Consider the following 21,750-nt stretch of genomic DNA (forward strand, 5'->3'; position numbering starts at 1 on the left):
TCTGCCCCTGAATATCTCACACCTTTCTTTTTTTCCTACCCCCAGCTCTGTTATAATAAAAATGATCACCTAATGGTTCTGTCCTAAAAGGCATTTTGAAAAGCTTTATGAGTTTATTGGTTTAAGGTTTCCCAAAAGGATAACTTAAACAAGAAAGCATAGATATTAGTTTGTCTGATTACACTCATTGATCCCTAACGAGCAGGAAAGGGGCATAAATGGAAGCTGTCTTGCTGTTAAAGATAGAATAGAAGATACAATTTAAGGAAAAGAATATCTAAAGTAGAACGTTAGTGAAGTTAGTGAAGAGGGGTGAAGTTCAGCCTGTTGGGTATTATGCTGAAGGGTTTCAGTCATCTAGGGGTAACTTGGAGTTGGAATTCTGAGTATTCATTAGTTTTCTCCCACGATGTAGCTAAGAGTGACAGGATGAATAAGAATATACTACCTGTTTAGATATCGAATGCACCACTAAAATCCAGTGATACAGCTACCACATTTTGCTGTGTATAATGTGCACATTTTTGCCCAAATTTATGAGTCAAAAATAAGGATGCACATTATACATGAGTAGTACTAATTCCACATCTATATAAATGTTTTTTAATTTGTTTATTTGTGCGTATGAGTTACAAGTGTAACTCTAGAAATCAATAACGATATCCATATGCAAAATAATACCCTGGAATATGATCATCAGTTTTTGTTGAACTTCTGATGAACTTACAACAAGGAAGAGTTCTTGGCCTTCTATGATGCATAAATATCGTAAATTTCTTACTGGTACATAAATTTCTTGTACCTTGTATCTGTTCTTGTGTTTTGTAATTATTTGTTACATAAAATTTCTTGTACCATAACATGTTAAAAAATAAATGCTAAAATTCCTTTATAATACAAAATCAAGTACCTAAATGTAAACAAATAAAAATTTGAATTGAAAAATTAAAATGAAAGATTTTTTCCCCTGAATGTTTGAGCCAAAAATGTGGGTGCGCATTATACACAGCAAACTATGGTGTGTACGTGGCCTCATTTGATAGAATCATCTGGAGATGATATAGCAGGAATGGACATGATTACAAATGATACACATATTACGTGCCTATTCCATTTTGAATACACATTAAACAAACCACATAGTCACTGTTTTACATCCCTTATTTTATCAAGATGAAGATTGCAATTTTTCAAAATGTATTTCTCACCAGTATCTCAGGACTAGGTGGTGGTGGAGGAAGCTGGATTGGAGGCAAGGTACTCAAAGCAAATCCTTGCTTCACCTTGTTAATTTGTTCATTGTACTGTGTCTAGTAGCAAAAGACAAACAATATTTTAAAGCAAAATCAACTTCAAAGAAATAGCATATAAAAATATTTGCTGTCATTTTGAATAATACAGCATAGAATAGTGATTCCCAAGCTATATCAGAAATAATATAAAAACAATTTTTGACGTAAAACAATTCTATAGAACAATATTCCTGAATGTAAATAGTTGTATTTTTAGAAGTATCTATTGATTGACAAGATACAGAGACACATAATTCACAGATCCTTGTAATAATTCCTCAGTATTTCCATAATTTTCAGTCCCAAAACAGGAACTACTAATATAAAATGAATAGATTCTAAAGATTCAAGAAGCTATAAATAATGTACTGGCTGATAAATACAGGGGGGAAAGTATTTGTAACAGAGTCAGACTACTTGCAAATGTTCATTTTAAAAAGTAGAGGGGAAGTTTTAGGAAATATTTATTAAATGTTTACATTTTGTTTATCTCAAAAGTTATACCTCTAGCTTTCTCCAGTTCCATATATACCTCTGTTTTATTCTCTTAGATTCTGCCAAAAGTTAAGACTCCAGTCCTGGAACCTTAATAACATGCTTTTAACATTTTTTTGGCATTTGTCCCCATTTTGCTTTACCATCCTATTTTGTAAATGACCCACAAGAGCTGGAAAAGAAAGTCTTAAAAAGCAAAACACTTAGAAACTTCCACACAGAGGACATGTGCTTGAAAGACAAGGATACAGAGCAAGGAGCAGCTCCTTCAAGGCCAGAACTTTGAATAAACTCAACAGAAATGCTAAGCATCACCAAAGACTGAGTAAGAAAGAGTCCAGAAAACAGTCAAGACCACCAATGAAAAAGCCAGACAAGTAGAAAATGTTTTGAGGCAGCTTTTCAAACTGCATGTGACTGTGTTGTGAAATCATAAAATAAACATTATATGTCATCTTTAACATATACATATAAAAATATCCTAAAACCAAATGGAAAATAAATGTTCCATGGCTTAGCTCTTTAGTTTACCTTTAGTATAGTCATAAGTCTATTAAACCAACAATTAAGAATTTATTATTTTGCATTATGGGATAATTACATAAAAAGTTAAGACTGAAAATTAACACAAGTCTGCTTGATCACCCTATTAATTCTGTAAACACAGAGTAAAACCAAGGTAGACACTTATTTCTGATTGGAGCAGGTAGCTTCGAAATTCTAGGGAAATTAGGTGTGATGCACAACTTTTGAGTTTACCATTCACTGCAATGGGGACGTAAAAGACCACATGTATGAGTACAGGATGCTGCTTACAACCAAGTACACGAAAGTAATCAATATCAAACCTAAAAACCGCATAAACTTTAATAACTCAAATGAAAAAAACATGTTCTTCCTTAAATTTCTCTAACAATTGTTTTTAATGCTAAATGTTTTCTTTAAGTATATGACACCTATATAACAAGTATATAACATTCAATTAATTGATTCTAAATATACTTCACAACTTACCCTGAGGAATGCAATCTTGTTTCTGACATCTGTCACAATGGCATTCCAACTGTCTACTGCGGCCTTTAATTGAAGTGATTCTAGGTTGCTGGTGCAGACAAGGAGACACGAGAAAGTTCTTTCTTTTTATATACCACTTAGGTTTCCAAAAATTCCCATTATGTTATCTAGCATACATGCAAATAATGTCAAACAACAAAATTACCCCTATCACCAACAATTACCTCAAATGGGCACAAAGTTGTATTGGGGGGTTTGTTATTAAAAATAGAAACAAGGACTAGGAACATATAAGATTTCTTTTTTCAAAAGCAAATATAACTTTTGCTTCAGAAGAACAAGTTTTTTTCTCTCCTGGTGATATTTTTTAGGACATATAAAACCTTTGTCTTTCTCTGCCTTCCCACTGAAGTAGGAAGGCAGAGAAAGACAAACAGGGAAATTGCCCTAGCCATCCCTTCGCAAAGATGCCGCCCACTCATCTCAGAAGCGGGTTCTGGACTACCTTCACATCCATCCTGACATCACAACGTCACGGCTGGCCTATCAGGCTCTTTTGCAAATTACAAAAAGATAGTCCCAATGGGAGGGCAAATCAGAAACAAGAATTAGATTGCTGCCTCTATGAAGTGCATAAACTGCACAAACACAGCAGCTCTGCCAAACATACCCAGCAAATGACTTAGGTAGGAAGAGCTTTGAGGTGTTTAGGGTCTGTCCTCTCTACAAGAGAGATTTCAAAGGCTTTTAAAAGGCTCTATCTATTATAACATCCCATCCCAGTACCACCCAGTACAATAGCTTTAAAAGAGCAGAACAAGTTATCACTGAGATAATCTCATACAAAGGGGCTTGATAATATTCTAATTTGCAGAGCTTTCTCCCTCTGGCAAGCAAAGATAGACTGATCACTTACAATTGTGCTTCATCAACCTGAACGCACATCAGTGTATCCTGGGAATCTTGCTAAACCTGAGAGATTCTGATTCTTTAGAATTGAAGAATCACGATCATTACAAAGATAATTATTAAAAAAAAAAAAAATGATGCCTTGGCCCAGAGATTCTAATTTAATTAATTCTTTAAGTTTGAAGGAATACACCATAAAATTATAAATTTAAGGAGAATCTCATGCAACCTGCCCAATATTTGAAAATCACTCATTTATAGCACAGCAGGAAATTACCTGTAACGTGATTTTAGGTGTTAATACTAACCCCCCCCCCCAAAGTACTCCAAAGGCATTTAAAATCAAGTATTAGAAAACAATTAGAAACGAATTTTCCACTTAGAATCCACCTTGGTTTGTAAATATCTGGTCTTCATACATGTCTCTGAGATTTTTTTTTTAATCTATTTCACTGTGGAGGAAGGGGAAAAAAAATCTGTCAGCAGCTATTACTGCATTTAGTAGACGTCTCAATGCTTCAGCAGAAGCAACATAATAAAAATATCAAAGTGACTAGATGACTTTTGAGATTTAAAATACAAGGGCTTCTTCACTTGAAAGACTCTGATGTCATATATGGAAATCACATCACAGATTATGTTCAACCTTGGAGCCACTTGCGAGTATCTCTGAGATCAAGATGCATTAAAAGGGAAAGGTTACCTTGCTGCCATCTGAGTCACCCTGGCAAGCTGACTGAGGCATTCCTTTTCAGTCTGCTCTAGATGAAGCAAACCAAAATCTCGACGGCACTGTAAGAAATACACCTACAGATTTTTGAAAGAGAAAGAGAAAGAAGTTTAAGATATCCTTATAAATGAACACATTCTTTTCTCAATCATCAAGTACATTTTTAAAAGCGATTTTTCAATCTCTTCCAACAACTGGCTTCTTGACCATCCACAAGGCATTATAAAAGCTTTCTGACACAGTCATCTACCTGGCCTAAGCCATCCTTGTCTGGCCTAGAGAAGTTCATGAATACCTTCCATGAAAGAACATTTGAGTGAGAACAAGCTAAATGTTATTTTGTTTAATGGTTACTGGGTTGGTAAACATTCTAGATTAGTTTTCAAACTGCCACATATACTGGAACCATCTCAGAAACTTAAAAAAAAAATGATGCTTGGTCCCAGACATTCTAATTTAATTGATACTACAGAGCCCCTGGGTATTGAGTTAAGGACACTCAAAAGAAGCCCTGCTATTTGTTTTCTAACTGATAAAGGGAATAACAGACCATACAGCACCATACAGTCCAAATGGGCCTTGGAGGGCATCTAGTTCCATGTAAATCCCACAGCAGGGATCCCTTCTGCACCATTATTGAAGATAGTTTATTATACTCTTGGTCAGCATTAAGTGTTTCTAAAACTAATAATGAAAGTAGAAAAGAAACTCCCTGACTAAAAGCAGTGAAAACAAAAATACAAACTTGAGGTCTTCAGATAATCTGAGTTTTTTGGGTTTTTTTTGTTTTGTTTTTTTTTTTTAATTAAATCTAGCACTCCAAAACGTTACTCTCCAGGGATTTTTGGTTCAGATATCACTTATTGATGGTTGACCTCCAGATTTCTGAATACTCTTCTAAAGAATAGCACTTACTATGATAGAGGTGGGAATGGTTTTAATGTCAGTGAGGTCTCCAAACACTTGAATCTTATTGTATATCAAGTTTGGTTATCTATAAACAAAAATGACATACACATATACAATCCTATTTTGTTTGAGAGACCCGAGCTGTGGGTTTCTAAGCTAACTTAGAAATAACTAGGTGAGTTTCTGGGTCCAGAGGATACGTTGGTTTTTGCCAATGGAGTGTATTATGTATACGTGCTTTTGGAAAACCTACGTAGGGAGTGGCAAAGAAGGGAGATATGGCAGCAGTGAAATGTTAACTCGTCAAAGTTTGGCTTAGTGACCTGGCTTCATGAGAATTTCCCCAAGATGTCTGCGTCTGCTATACATACTGAAACAGACCAATTTCTTGGCGTCATTCAGGGAAAAACAACGTAAGATCATCAACACTGAAGTAATCCTGTACAAAATTCCAATGAGTGAAATAAGTACAAGGGTTGGAGCTGAATTTTCCTGGCTGGTCCTAAGATGTCTTATTTCTCTTTATTCAAGAAACAGTCTTTCATCAATAGCTTAGTATACAATTGCACAGTTAAAACCTTCCCCAACCGCCTCTCTCTCTCTCTCTCTCTCTCTCTCTCTCTCTCTCTCTCTCTCTCTCTCTCTCTCTCTCTTTACCTCAGCTGTTAAAGCTCTGCTAGTTTCTGCATTCATTTTGGTTAAGTATGTTTTAATTGTGCTTTCCAGATTATGCTTCTCCATTTCCCACTGAGATCTGAAATATATGATCATTAAAGAGTCAGTAACATTGTAGCAAGGACAGATTTTTCTACCTTATTCAGGAAGAAGAAAAATACAAACTACTCAATGAAGTTAATGATTTCTTGAAAAGTATACGGCACATAAAAGCAAGAGAAGACATTACTTAAGACTTACTGTTATGTAGAAGTTTTAAAGTTGTCATATAGGGGTAATGATTAAAACTTGGCTCTGAAATCAAGTTGTCTGAGGATGAATCTGAGTTCCACAACTTAGTAAATGTGAAACTTTGGGCAAGTTACTGAACTTCTCTGACCTCTGTTTCCTCACATGTAAAAATGGAGAAAATTGTATTACCTCAAAGAGCGTTGTAAAAATTAATTCAGATAATACACATAAAGCACTTTGTGTTTGGCACATATTAAGTACTAAATAAATATTAGTTATTATTGTTATTAATAAATTTTACATAAAGTAAAGTTTCTATAAGCCTTTTTGTATTCTAACAAAGGCAACTACAAAGGTTTTTATTATCCCTGTCATAAAGCTAAGTCACTGCATTAAAATATTTTATTGATTATCTCAGTGCTTACATTTAAAACCTTAGAATGAAAAAAAAATTCTATAGCTTGAGAGGGAGGGAGACGATAATAGGACATTATTTATGAAGGATTACAGTATGGCTACCTGTGAGGTTTCTTTTATTCTTATCTCACATTGGCTTGAGCCCCAGAACTCTAGAGCATACAAACCAAATTAATGTCTTTAATGGAAACAATTAATTGGAAATATAACATTGTGATAGGGAACTTTCACAGAAGCTGTCCTCAATGTTTTATTTTTAGAAACATCTGGATACTTGAGTACCTGACAAACATTGATAAGAAGCTTGACAAAACAATATTTTGTGAACACTATTAAGTTGAGAGTGTTTTGATGGAAAAAATCATAAAATATTCAAGGAGATATATTAACTCAACCAAGAATTATTATGCCATTGAATATGGTACAAAATTTGCCTACAAGAACAAGAGAAGAAAATAAATAACTGGATTTCATTAAATTAAAAACTTTTTATGCTGCAAAGGATATCATCAAGAAGGGGAAAAGACAACCCACAGAATGGGATAAAGTATTTGCAAATATCTGATAAGGGACCTGTAACCAGAACATACTAAGAATAATTAAAACTCGACAATAAAAAGACAATCTAATTTAAAAAATGGCCAAAGTGGTGAATAGACATTTTTCCAAGTAGATACAAAACCGGCCAATAAGCAGATGAAAAGATGTTCTACATAATTAGAGAAAAAGCAAATGAAAATCACAAGGATATACCACTTCACATTCACTACAACGAGTAAAACAAAGACAGATAACCTAATAAGTATTGTGAGGATGTGGAGAAATCGGAACTTTCATCCATTGTTGGCAGGATTGTAAAATGGTGCAGCGATTTGGAAAACAGTTTGGCAGTTCCTCACAAGTTAAACATAGAATTTACTCCATGTCTCAGCAATTGCATTCTTAGGTATGTACCCAAGAGAATTGAAACCATATGTCCACACACAAATATATATACAAATGTTCTAACAGCATTATTCATAATAGTAAAAAATGGAAACAAACCAAACGTCCATAAACTGATAAAAAGATAAACAAAATATGGTATATCCACACAATGGAATGCTATTTCTCCACAAAACAGAATGAATACAGACATGTGCTACAACATGGATGAAACCTGAAAACATTATGTCAAAGAAGTTAATCACAAGAGGCCACACATTATATGATTCTACTTATATGAAATGTCCACAATAGGCAAATCCAGAGAGACAAGAAATAGATTACTGGTTGCCAGAAGCTTAGGGAAGGGAGAATGAGGAGTACTTTTTGACGGTTCCAGGCTTTCTTTCTCAGGTAAGAAAAATGTTCTGGAATTAGATTGTGGAATTAGATTAGTGGAAAAATGTTCTGGAATTAGATATGGTTGTACACCTCTGTGAATATACTAAAAACCAATGAATTGTACACTTTAACCAAGTAAATGTTATGCAATATGAATTAGATCTCAAAAAAGCTGTTATAAAAAATTTCCTACAGGCAAATCTAAAATGATAACAAAACAGGCAGTTTCATAAAGCAGTCATACCTAGTAGTGTTGGTTAGGGTAAGGAGATGAGATCTCATGAAACCCTAGTCTTTGACAGCAGTCTGGTGTGGAACCATAACTTGGCTCATTGAATCTCTCTCAGCAGACTTCTAGGGCCAGAGCTACGGTGAACAAACCTCCCATTTCCCTAGGACAGTTCTAGTTTACACCTGTTGTCCCTGTGTAATTATTAATACTGCTCATTTTCAGGCTCAACATGCCCCAGTTTGGATAATATATGATATTGCTACCCTAGCCAGAATATGCTGAGTGGAATGCATAGTTTCAGAGATAGTGCCCTCAACCAAAGCAACAGCTATTTGTACCTTTTCATGGAAAGCTGCTCTTTCAGGTTCTTGATTTCATTATCTTTAGCTTGGCTCTGACGCTGTAATCTAAGCAAAGAAGAAAGAAAGTCATAAAAATGTCAGAAACGACTTGTCAGTAATACAGTCAGAACAGCTCTACTTATAGATGAGGAAGGATTAAGTGTGTCCATTTTGGGCCACTGATCTTGAGCATGAAAATACCTAGACTCCAATACCTAGTCATTCTGAAATGTATCTTATTTCTGATGTCTGATGTACTGATTTCCCAAAGAAAGAACTCAATTCTAACCCCTTAGTTTTAACTAAGTTGTAAATTAGAAAACCAAAGAGAAGAGTTATCTTGTATTCCCAGTTTGATGACTTGGAAAGACGTCTTCAGTTCTGTACTTCAGTTTACCCACTTGAAAACAGATGGTAGCTTCTAATGCTCTAGGCCTATGGTGGGACGAAGAACTTTAAGTTCCTTAAATAGATACTATATAAAGTCATGCAAACTATTAAAGACTTGGGGCCTGAAAAAAAATCAGACTTTAAATATAGAGGTAATGAGACTGTGTGCAAATAAAAATTACAATGAAAACTATAAATTAAAACTGGGGTGTCACTCATATTACCTAATCATGGGAAGATGGGGTTAAAAATTTTGTATAAATCAGAAAACATAACCTGTGATTAGCTTAAAAATTAATATGCAAAAAGCTATTATGAAAAAGTTTCTAATATGTTCAGACACTTGAGATACATAGGAGTTTTGGTTAATATAAATGATTGGAATGGTAAGGCTTACTTAAAACAATGACTTGTTGGCTGGATTGCTCACTAGATTACAGAGACTACCCACTCACCTTTACCCTGAGCTTTCGCAAGCTGTAGACTTACTATCAATGTTCCGTTGGAAAGAAAATGCAATGAAAGAAACCAGGTCTCTTTTTATACAAAAGAACTCATGTTCTCAAGTAAATAGTAAGAAATACAAGTTTTGTTATAGTAGTACACAGGAGTATGTAAAGAGAGTTGAAAAGTGGTAAGATTTCTATCACTGATATTGTCCTTTCCTTTGTATACTTACATTACTTCAATATTTCACCCAGCTCCAGTTTAGAGTGGGTGATCAGAGTTGACAAAGCTGGTGAGGAATTCAGAAGACCTGGATTCTTAAAGGAAAGAGGATAAAGTAGGTACAGTTCCTGCCATCCAGCCTGGATATGAACCAGCTGTATATGTTCAGGTAGTCATAATTTCTCAGTCCTATTTTTCTCACAAATAACATGATAGGGTCGGATTTGATTTTCTTTTCTAAAAAGATCTAAAGTTCCCAAGCTTACTCTGGCTGGCTATTAAGGTTATTAGACGGATTTTATTGACTGCAGATTCTTAATATTTATGAAGTGCTTACTGTAATTTGTACAAAATGTGTCACTTTTATATAAATCTTCTTTGTTAAAACTGCAATCATCATTGACAAATATTCACCAAACATTTACTGAAGGATTGGTATTGAATTAGGAGAAAAAAGCTGAGTTTTTTTTTCTTTTGCTTCCTACTAAACACTGTATTCTAAGATGAAAGAAATCAACATTTTACAATTAAAGAATATATTCTTCATGATCAAGTGAGTTAAACAAAGAAAGGCTAAAAGGGTATATGAGAATACACACAGTGCTCGTGCTGTTTTCTCTGCCTAGATGCCCTCTGTCTGTTCTCCCATCTCATCCTACCTAGCCTAGGTTCAATACAGGGTACTATGTCTTCAGTGAAGTCTTCCTTATCACAACCATCAATAGTACTCTGTTTACCCTACAAAATCCCTATTAAGTATAGCTCCATTTGGCAGGTACGTCCTTTTTAAAAAGTTAAACATTTTGAGATAATTAGATTCATATGCAGGTACAAAAATGATACAGACAGATCCCATGTACCCTTTACCCACCTTCCCCCTATGGTAACATCCTACAAAACGACAGTATAACAACCAGGATGTTGACAGTGATACAGTTCAAGATACTATACAGTTTTATCACCACAAGAGCCATCATTTTGCCTTTTTATAACCACACCCACTTCCCTCCTACTTCCATTTCCTCCTTATAACCTTGAAACCACTAACCTATTTCCCATTTTTACCATTTTGTCATTTTTGAAATTTTGTCATTTCAAGAATGTTATAGAAATGGAATCATACAGTATATAAGCTTTGGGGACTAGGTTTTTTTTCCACTCAGCATAATTCTCTAATGTCTGCAGGGTATATAGAGGTATCACTGTTTCTATTCCTGAGGGTGGTGTTTGTGTCTTCTCTCTCTCTCTCTCTCTCTTTTTTTTTTTTTTTTTTTTTTTGTGTGTGTGTGTGTGCCAGTTTTGCTAGAAGTTTGTCAATTTTATTGATCTTTTCAAAAACAGCCTTGTTTCATGGATTTTTCTCTATTGTTTCTCTGTTACCAATTTCATTACTTCTCATCTTTGTTATTTCTTTCTGCTTGTTTTGGGTTATTTTGCTTTTCTTTTTCTGTGTTCTTGAGGTTGGAGCTTATTCATTTGAAACTTTTCTCCTTTTCCAATGTGTATGTTAGTTCTTCTCAGAACTGCTTTAGCTGTGCCCCACAAATTTTGATATATTGTATTTCCATGTTAATTCAGTTCAATGTATTTTTATTTCCCTTGACACCTCCTCTTTGAACTTACAGATTAATTGGAAGTGTGGTGTGTAGTTTCCAAGGGTTTGGGAATTTTCCTCTTGTCTTACTTAGCATTATTGTTTTCTAGTTTGATTCCACTGTGATGAGAGCATATAATTAGCATCATTTCAATTCTTTTAAATTTGTTGAGGTTTGTTTTATGGCCCAGGATATGGTCTATTTTGGTATATTTCTTGTGGTACTTGAAAGTATATGGATTCTGCTGTTATCTGGTGCAGTGTTCCATAAATATTGATCAGATCCTGTTGACTGATGGTATTATGCAAGTCTTCTATACCCTTGCTGATTTTGTTTAGTAGTTCTATAAATTCCTGAGAGTGGGGTGTTGACGTCACCAACTGAAATTGTATATTTTTCTATTTCTTTCAGTTCTATCAAGTTTTATTTTACGTATTTTGAATTTCTGTCGTTTAGTACATACACCTTTGTTTTAATACGTACACAGATTCTTACATCTTCCTGGTGGATTGATCCTTTGATCATTAGTAATGTCCCTCTTTGTCTCCAGTAGTTTTCTTTGCTCTGAAGTCTATTTTATCTGATATTAGTAAACAAACTCCTGCTTTTTTTGATTAATGTTTGTCATCCTTTTACTTTCCATCCTTTTACTTTCCATCCTCTTACCATCCTTTTACTTTCAACCTACCTATGTTATTAAAACTGAAGTGAGTTTCTTGCAAACAACATATTCTTGGATCACATTTTTTTGTTTTGTTTTGTTTTAAAAATCCACTCTGCTAGTCTCTTTTAATTTGTGTATTTAGACCATTTACATTTGAGGTAATTATTGACATGTTAGTGATTTTATTGTTTTCTGTTTTTATTGTTTTCCATTTTATTGTTTTCTGCTTTTCTTTTCTTACCTTTTTGTGGGCTATCTGTACATATTTTAGGATTCATTCTTGACTGACAGTGTTTTTGAGTATCTCTCTTTGTGCAGTTCTTTTAATTGTTGCAGTAGGTATTATCATATGCACACATAGAGTACTGTTATTGATCTTGTCCTATTTCCAGTGAAGTGTAGAAGGGCTGATTCACACTGCTTTGTTGCTGTAGGGTAGAAAGAGGCAGGAACTCCCTGTTGAGCCCCTCTAGCACCAGAGGGGGAGAGGGAAGAAAACAGAGTGCCAACTAACCTCCATGGGGACACTTAGTTCCCCATGAGGACAGCAGGAATGAAACCTAGCACTGACTAGTCCTCCCTCAGATCAGTTTGTTAAGTCTCATTGATGCTGGGTAGAAGCAGAGGCTTAGCTTGCAGCTGGACAACACTGATGCTATCCTGGCAGAGGAATTGGAGCATTATCTGCTTTCTCCTGGTGGAGAATGGAAGATCAGCTGCTTGCTCAGTACTGCTACCCCAGCAGAAGAATCTGATTTCTGCTATCTGTTTTTGTCAGAGCATATTGCCTGCTTCCAAAAGGTGGTGTGGGGCTATTGGTGTTTGACTGGAGTAGGTGGGTAGTGCTAAAATGGTTTTCTGTTGTTATATCTTCCTTTGGCTAGAGAGAAAAGGCTTTTCTTGGAGTTTTTACCCCCTCTACCGATTGACAGTTCTAGGTTGAAAGTTTCTGCAGTGCTCTGTCTAGGATATATGGGAGGCAATAGGAAAATCACTGCCATATCATTCCTCAAGTCCCAAGGTCTTTAGATAGTCTGCCTTCTTCTACCTTTCAGAGTCTTCCAATGTTTGTTGTAATAAAGGGGACTGGAGGTCCAGGGTGTTTTTGTTATAATAAGGGGGACTTGCAAGTAATGGAGCCACTATATCTTGCTGGAACTGGAAGTCCCTCTTTTACATGTAATTTTAGTCCCCCCGTGTTAACCTATACTCTCCATTAGCTTACAGTTAATGTCTATCACATCTCAGTAACTGCTACATGTGCCTTACAGAACTCTTCTCACACGATGAGTACTTTATAAATGTTTGGTAAATGTTCAACACTGAGTGCTCATAGTCTGAAGGCATCCCCTGAAGTGCTCTGTTTGTAGTCTCAAGCACACAAGGGTGCCTGGATCAGCTATCAGAGTGGAGGAGGGATATTCTCAGACAGTGAAGGAGAGAGGAAGCTCAACTGCATGGCTTCCTCTGCAAGTGGCATTACTGTTCTGCTCTCTGATATTATGTAACATATTTCTGGGTTGGTCATTACCCTCCAGGCTAAAAGGCAAAGTTTTGAATGCTTCTTAAGTGACTACAGCAAGCTTAGTTTACCCAAGCTACCTTAGGTCCTCACCTCCTTCTGAACTTGAAGGCTCTAAGTCCAGCAGGGACAAGCCTGAAAGTATTTGCAACTGACATTGTGTTGCCAGAGCTATGGCAGTCAGTTCTTTTTAAAAACCCCTCAGGTTGGATGATACGATATGTGGGAGAAAATTTAAGTCCTAAATCTCTACCAAATATTTCTCCAATTTTATAATTAGTATATTCGACTCCTTACTCTGAGGTATTTCCTATAACTCGTCTATTCTCCCTATTAGCAGTGTAGGAACTGCAAAAGATTTCAAATTAGACTTCATGGACAACTGGTATCTTGCGGTATTACTGTTCATTAAAATAAGGTTTTACAAATTATATCTTACTATTTCAACTGATACTCACTGGAGACAGTGATTAGTAGAAAATAATAAAGCAGGACACTTGTTTTTCCCTATTAAGTCAGAAATTTTAGTCTTAGGCATTTCATTCTTAAGGTTGTAAGAGAAATGAAATTGGTAGGGGTGAGAAGAGTCTCCAGGAATTTGGTTTAATTTTAATCTCTTGGACTTAGACTTAGAACACAAATACTCTGAGAGATAAACATAAACAAGCATGCAAATGGTTCCATGGTGTCTTTGAAGAACATATTCATCATATGTTTTAAAGAAACAGCCAATCATTTGTCACATTTTTACAAATTAGTCATGATCTGAAAGTTAATTATCTTTCTCATGTAATTCTATTATCTTCACACTTGTTCAGCTAATACATGAAGAGCTTTATATATAGAGTGAGCAGTTGAGTATTTCTCATTTCAGCGGGCAAGGCAAGTGTAGAGTTGTCTTTTAAACAAATACAGTCCTGTGCACGGCAGTTCCTTATGTGCAGCCACAGTGCCACCTAGTGGCTAACTAGGGCTTATCTTTTAAAGATAGTGTTCATTCCGGCACAAACCCCGAGTTTCCTGTTATCGAGATTTGTACTTACTTGGAAACCTTATTGATTCCAAAAGCCACTTGTTGGTTAAGAGATGCAATGATTTTGTCTCTCTTTTTAATCTGCATTTGGTTTTCTTGCCACCGAAAAGTCACTGTTTTCAACTGTCGTTTGAAATCCTGCTCAATGAAAAATACTATTTCAGTTAATTCTGTTCAGGTCACCAGAAATTGAAAGAAAAAAAATTGGGTTCTTTAAAAAAAGAAAATACCATTAAGTTTAACATTTGAACTACCTCTGAATTGCCTCAGATCTAGTTGCAGAAGTACTTACTTCACACTGATAGTGCAATTTATAAAGCTGCTGTTGTCGAGCAAGCTTTTCCTTCTCAGTTTCTCCATATTCTGCAGTTACCTTGTTGGTTGAGCCCTATTGAGCAAATGGAATATGCATGCTTTATTTTCCTCTTTAGAAAAAACACTAATATTTTAGTTATTTATAGGGGATTTAAAGTTACCATCTATGTCCTATTTATTCTTTAAAGGTCTCAATACAAACATCACTTCTGATTAGTTTAGATAAACCCAACCTTCCCTAGTTACAGCATTCACTAAATAATGCCACAGTTACTTATCTATTGATGCTACTATTGGATAACATTACCTGCAAGCTTACAATTTTTCAGTATTTTTTTTTTGTAATGCTTTTACTGTTAAAAGGACCATATGAGGTAGATACTCTTATTCCCATTTCAGAGATGATTAAAATGAGTAACTTGCCCAAGGTCACACAGACAGTGAGTGGAGGAGCCTGAATTCTAACTCAGGTAGCCTTAATTGCCCAAGACTATATTATTACATGGCATCACCTTAGTTTAATGTTCAACTTCTCCACCTTATTATAAACACTATGATCATAGGGACTAAATAGCATACATAGCTCTTGAGACAAAGCCAGTGTTTGCCAAATGTTTTTTGAATAAATGAATAAGCATTTTTTGAAAGGTGTATGACATTTTGATTCTGTTTTCAAGTTCTCATAGTTCTCATGGCTATTGAATGAAAACCAAAGGCCCCGCATTTAGACTTCAGTGTTACATACAAAGTTTGGAATATGTCATTTCAGTTAAAATATACATATTCTAGCATTATAATTGGAAAGGAGAAAAAGAAGGTATGGCAATTATGTGAATGTTGTACTGTCAGCCAGGGAATCACTTGTGCTGACTGTACCCTGAGACAATCAGTATTCCTACATACTATATATCGTTATATTTATACTATGGAACAGGTTATCGTAAGACTCCCTCAGTATAGAATTCTCATGGGTAGGAAAATCAAGTGGTTTTTCAAAAAAAAAAAGTCTTTCACATGCTTTGTCTGATTAAGTGCTCTGTAGGGCACTTAAATCATGTTCATATGAACCTTCACATACAGGTACATCCTTCCCAGCAGTGACTACTACCAGGAAAGGAACCAAAGGAAAAATTGTTGTACATTGACATTACTTACAGCTGCTTCATCGTAACAACCAGGTTTCATTAAAAAAACAAAACAATGAAAGTAGCTTTGTCTTACAAAACTATTTTTCTCATGAAATTTAATCCAATGGGCTTATGCCAGTCCTCCCACCCCCACCCTCGCCCAAGGTACTGGAAAACTCTTTGCAAAGAATACATTTATAATCAACTCTGCCCAATAATTAAAGTCAGGAAACGGTTTGTAGGCTGAAGCGAAACGTTTCTAACTCCTAAAGTTCTTTTTCCCTCATCCAGCCCTCTGTCCCTCCCTTCCTGTTTTTTCTTTCTCCTCCTGACAAGCATAAACCACTAGGCAAACGTAGTGTTCAAAGAGTCATGAGGAAAACAAAGGTTAACAATTCCTCCTGGAAGTAGGAAGTAGGGCTGTATCCTCTCCAGCAGTCTTACCTGCTCTATCATGTCCAGGATGTGCAACTCATCCAGGCTATAGAACTTGTCTTCAGTTGCAGAATCTTCTTGCACATCACTTGCATCACCTTTCACAAATTTACTGACTGGGTGTAGACTTGCTTGCTTTTTCTTCAACTGCTCTTCCTTTTCTACCATATTTGGGCTACAGTGGTGACATAATCAATGTGATCTTTTATAATTACATAAAGCTTTTCATCCAAGCCATTGTTTCCCAAATTAATATTATACTGGTCTCGTGAGATGCTCAGCATCAGAAGCTTTCCCGGTTAAAGAACGTTTAGATAGTGCTCACACTGTGTACATCTCTTGAAGATTCACAATGAATTTTAGCATTTTTGAGATAGCATTCAGTCCAAGCACTCATTGGGTTCATCCCAGTGTTTTCAAGAATTAGGAGACCATGAAGTCCACTTTTCAAATTGTAACTATTAATATCAATTACTTTGGGAAATATTGACAAGCATTTCCATATTTGCTATATTACTTTATCACAGCATCCTTGACAGGTAGGCTGACTTAATCAACTTTAGCACTTAGGTTTAATGCACATTTAAATACAGGGTTGCAAATAGCAACATAGTAGATTCAGAAATGGAGGTTTCTTTGGTAACAGAACCTTTGAAAAACTGTAGTGATAACATGAATTTCAGAAACTAGGAACCACTGCAAAAAGAATGAAAATGCTGCATGTGCAATGGCAATTAACCCATTTTTATACCTATATATAAAATGTAAATGCATGTCACTATTCTTTCAGTTGGTCTACTATTTAGTATCTAAAAATTTCCTTCCTAATCTCATTGAATGGTAACAAAAAATAATACTTTTACTTATAGTATGCTATAAATGATTTTATTAGTGAATAGAAAGAAAACAAGGTAACTCGAGGGTGCATTAGTACTTCTTTAGGCCAGTAAGACCTAGAAAAATTAATATCCAATGCTTGTAGAATAACTTGTGAAACACTATAAAACAGTTATTAGGTATCACTGAGGTATTCTAGAATGACTCAAACATTTTGGAAAGTTCAATAAAATCAACTGCTTGTATATACCACTGGTTCACAAACAAAATTAATTTCCCAAATTACCTTAAGAGCTTTTTAAAAATCACATTTTTCCAGGCACTCTAGTAATTGTAAAAATATAGATGAATTTGTGTTTTTGAAAAGCTGCAGATTATTCCTAAATGTTAAAACTATGATAATAGCATTGTGATAATATAGGAAAATGTTCATATTACTAAGAAATACAAACTGAAACATGTAGAAGTAAAATTACATAATATTTGATATTGAAAACATGTCAATAAAGAACAAAATGTTAAGGTAAGAATGAAACAAATGTGGAAAAGTAGTGGTAATTGTAGAATCAGGATGACAGGTATATATACTAATGTAGATATATTATTCTTTTTACTTCTGTGTAGATTTGAAAATTCCTATTTAAAAACAAAGCTCCCCAGGTGATTTTATGATCATATAAGTTTGCGTCTACACTGTAGGCAAAAGGAGCAAAATGACTGATGATACTGTTTCATTCTTTAGTAAGTTATTTTTATGGCATTTAGACACAGCCTGAAAATAAAACAAAATAACAAGACAAACAAAAACAATTACTCTAGTGACTCAATTTGTTGACAGAGAAAATGGAAACCCATCTTGGATGATGAACTCATTATTTACCAAGTGTATCAATCATACCCACTATCAGTAAGAAAATATCAACTAAAAGCAATGGCTTTAAGGTTAACAAAATATGTTGTTGTTACCATTTTAAAGATATCTTAATTTATGTCTTCCAATGAGTTCTGTAAATTTACCGATTTCAGTCAATAAACTTTTTGGTGGTTATAATCTCTTCATTAAACTCTCTCCCCTACTTCCTTGCTCTATTATGCTGTCATCAGTCTAATGTTTCTACGAAATAGCTCTCAGTGATTGTTAGATATTAAAAATTTCCAGTAAAGACTCAAAATTCACTATTAAAATCAGGGATTAAAAAACGAACAAATATACAAACAAAACCCTCAAGTTAATTAAAGAAACTAAACCTAAACAAATCAAAACAAAAACTCTTTTGCAAAAGGCATAATTGGGACAAACAATGATCTGTCCTTTAAGGTTAAGTTTTATTTAGTTTAGATTTGGCTACCCACAATCTAGACCATGTCTTAGAAGATTTTATGCTGGACCCAAATTAGTCCTCAAATAAAGCAGTTAGCATTGGATGATTCTTGAGCAGCCATACAGAAAAATGGTGAGAGATTTAGTCTACCAAAGTAAATAATAATTTAACTTTACATTATTTTCTGTAAAAAGGTGACAACTTATTAAGATAAGCCACTGTCCTTTCTTCTCTTAATGAAAACACACCCCAAAGTAAGGCTGTGTTATACTGGCAAAGCACACTTTGAAAGTACTAAAGAAAATTTAAAAATTAAATAAACTAATACTTACACTTGCTCTTCTTTTGATTCCTTATTCTGAAAAACAGCATCAAGAATTAGTAATCTATATCAACTATGTCAATACAGTGTAGTGATCTGACTGCATCTAGGTCAGTGTTTCTCAAACTGTTTTGACCACAAGCATAATAAGAAATACACTTTATATCACGCTACAAATGCACTTACATATATCTTTATACATAAGTATAAAACTGAAATATAAGTTCCATGAAATATACCTTAATCATATTACATGTGTTATGGACTGCATGTTCGTGACCCCACCCCCCACCCCTGCCTCCAAATTTGTACATTAAAACCAGAACACTCAATGTGATGTTAATTGGAGATAGGGTCACTGGGAGGTAATTAGGTTTAGATGATGTTGTGGAGTCCTCATGATGGAATTAGCACCCTTATGCAAAGAGACCAGAACATTATCTCTCTCCGCCATGTGATGACAGCGCAAGAAGGTAGCTGTCTGCAAACTAAGAAGAGGGCCCTCACCAGACACCGAATCTGCTGGCACCTTGATCTTGGACTTCCCAGCCTCCAGAGCTGTGAAAAATAAATGTTCGTTGTTTAAGTCACCCAGTCTATTGTAATTTGTTATAGCAATCTGAACTGATTATGACAGTAGGTGATGAACTCTGGAAATTTTTTTTATTCCTACTAATTCTATTACCTTTTTCAAAATGGTAGTTGAGACCCATTACACTGATTTTGTAATCTACTACTGAGTAATGAAGCATGACTTGAAAATCACTAATTCAGATATTGGAAGTCAGTATTGGGGTTGAGTTTGTACCTATTAGTATATCCTGGGACAGGGTACATGGAATTCTCATTTATGGAATCCTATACTAAGTACAAGAATTCTTGAAAATCTACATGTAAGGAGAAAGCAGATTTATATATCAAGACTCTTACAAAAAAGAAATGTTAGGGAAATCATAATTGGAAGAAAATGTTAAAAGCATTAAATTTTATATTCATTAAAAGACAAGTATAAAGGCAACATACTAAATAGAGGGAATATCAAGGACACAACACATATTAAATTAAGAATATTAATTACCTTTCCATTAAGAGTACTACTCTTACATAAGTTATAGTATTCCTACTACTGCCTCTTGTTTATAAAAATCTTCAGGGTCTCCTTCCCCACATTAGGTAGTTACAAATCTGTTCTGCTTTATTGTCTGTATATTCAGAGGATTTTTGCGTTTCAGTGTCTGATAACATCCAGGGCCAGTTTGAGTCTACAATTTAGAATATTGAACTCCTGTCTTGGTTCCAGTGTATTTGAATAACTGAGCCAAAACCTTTGGTTGTTCATAATGAACATATCTAGTATAGCTGATTAAATTTCTGAAACTCCTTTTTAGCTGTTCCCATGACAACTTTAAGCCAATGCATGCATCAGTCTGTCTACTTATATGCACCTCAGCAACTTCCCTTTAGAGAGGACATCCAATTTGAAGGGCTCAATTTATTTCCTGACATGTTTCATCACAAAGCCTTCTATTCTTCTGCCATCTTCTTAACCTCCCTTTTCTATTCCTAAGCCTCAATTGCTCTGGGTGGGGGGTGGGAACAGGAGCAAGAATAAGAGTAATTATGTAATTAATACTCTTAATGGGAGGGTAATATATGAGTAATCAATATTCTAATTTGTAAGAGTTACTTACAAATTGAATAATTAGAAGTACTAAATTCCTAACAGAAGAATGGGAGCAGAGTCTACAGAGTCTTTTACATACTAGTTAGAAGTTGTCTGTATTGTTCCCTCCATTTGCTACCCAAATTTTATTTTTCTGTCACATTGCTTTGAGTCCCTGATAGGCGTTTTTAGGACTTCAACTATCTTTAGGTAGAGATATTGCAAAACAAAAGATTAACAGAGGACACAATTTCATGCATAGGGGCTTTGTCATCACACAAGCAAATTTCTATATGCTATAATTTTTCATGAGAACTCCTGATTAGAGAATTGGATAGACTTAGATTTCTATGATTCATTGTTTACACTCCAGGGTAGACAATTCTTTGCACTTAAAATAACAGTAATTGAGTACATGAATAGGATTATTCTATATGAAATAGTCGGATGCAAAAATTTCAGCATTTTTTAGGTCCTACACTTTAAAATCTAGATAAAAGAAGTAAGATATAATATCTCACTTCTAATGTCCAAATTTTATCTTGATAAAATTATCTTATATCAAAGTATCTCAACTTATTCTAATATAATAAATTGGAAAAAATTTAGGATGTTAAAAATTCCTAGACAGTTGCCGACATTTAATAAGAAATTCTTAATATTACTAGAGTATGAATTTTTTATGGTGTTTACATTTATTTCCAGTTGTGTTTATTCCATTTAATTTCAACTTGAAAATAAAGTCTGAATTAAAAAAAAAAAAATTAAGCCAAAAATAAAAAATTCTACTTTCCCTTGTGGTGTTTCCAAGCAATTAAAAAACTTCTTGCTAAAACTGTGCTACAGATAGTAACTTGCTCATTTTTTAACTGGCAAAAAACAAGGAAGAGTCATGAAAGAAACTTTTTTTGCATTTGCACAATTTTGTACATTACTGCATTGCTGGCAGAGTCATAGACACAAAGAAAATCAAGATGTTTTAAGGTTTTAAAAAATGTTTCTGAACATATCAGTAGAAATATGATGAAAAGCTGTTTATAGAACACTGAGTAGGCATTTTTAAAATGAGAGTGGTATGTAGAAATTAATGGAATTTCCAAGTGACCAATTCTGTTTATCTGTATATTTAAATGTATAAATTATCATTTAGGGAAGTAAAGCAGGCACAGTGTAAGTTTAAATCATTCAGGATATAACACACATAGACTTCTGTATAATCATATATTCAATAAGTTATTGATTTTTTTTAAGTTATTTGTACTGTCTATTTGGACCAATTTTAAGT

General features: G+C 34.6%; 1 protein-coding gene across 7 annotated transcripts in view; it reads right to left on the bottom strand.

Annotated features, from left to right (window-relative positions):
* Positions 1–21,750, bottom strand: part of DZIP3 (DAZ interacting zinc finger protein 3) — a 100,391-nt gene that overhangs the window by 18,144 nt on the left and 60,497 nt on the right. For all 7 annotated transcript variants that reach the window (XM_074332225.2, XM_074332238.2, XM_074332249.2 and 4 more), the window contains 10 exons: positions 19,310–19,360; positions 18,813–18,838; positions 16,331–16,496; positions 14,737–14,832; positions 14,455–14,582; positions 8,569–8,637; positions 6,007–6,103; positions 4,414–4,517; positions 2,802–2,889; positions 1,209–1,310 (listed from right to left, as the gene is read on the bottom strand). In XM_074332225.2, the coding sequence (XP_074188326.2) occupies positions 1,209–1,310; positions 2,802–2,889; positions 4,414–4,517; positions 6,007–6,103; positions 8,569–8,637; positions 14,455–14,582; positions 14,737–14,832; positions 16,331–16,496; positions 18,813–18,838; positions 19,310–19,360 (927 nt within the window). The remainder of the gene's footprint in view (positions 1–1,208; positions 1,311–2,801; positions 2,890–4,413; positions 4,518–6,006; positions 6,104–8,568; positions 8,638–14,454; positions 14,583–14,736; positions 14,833–16,330; positions 16,497–18,812; positions 18,839–19,309; positions 19,361–21,750) is intronic.

Source organism: Rhinolophus sinicus, chromosome 17 (genome assembly GCF_057876585.1).
Source record: "Rhinolophus sinicus isolate RSI-liver-muscle chromosome 17, RSI-T2T, whole genome shotgun sequence".
Lineage (NCBI taxonomy): Eukaryota > Metazoa > Chordata > Mammalia > Chiroptera > Rhinolophidae > Rhinolophus > Rhinolophus sinicus.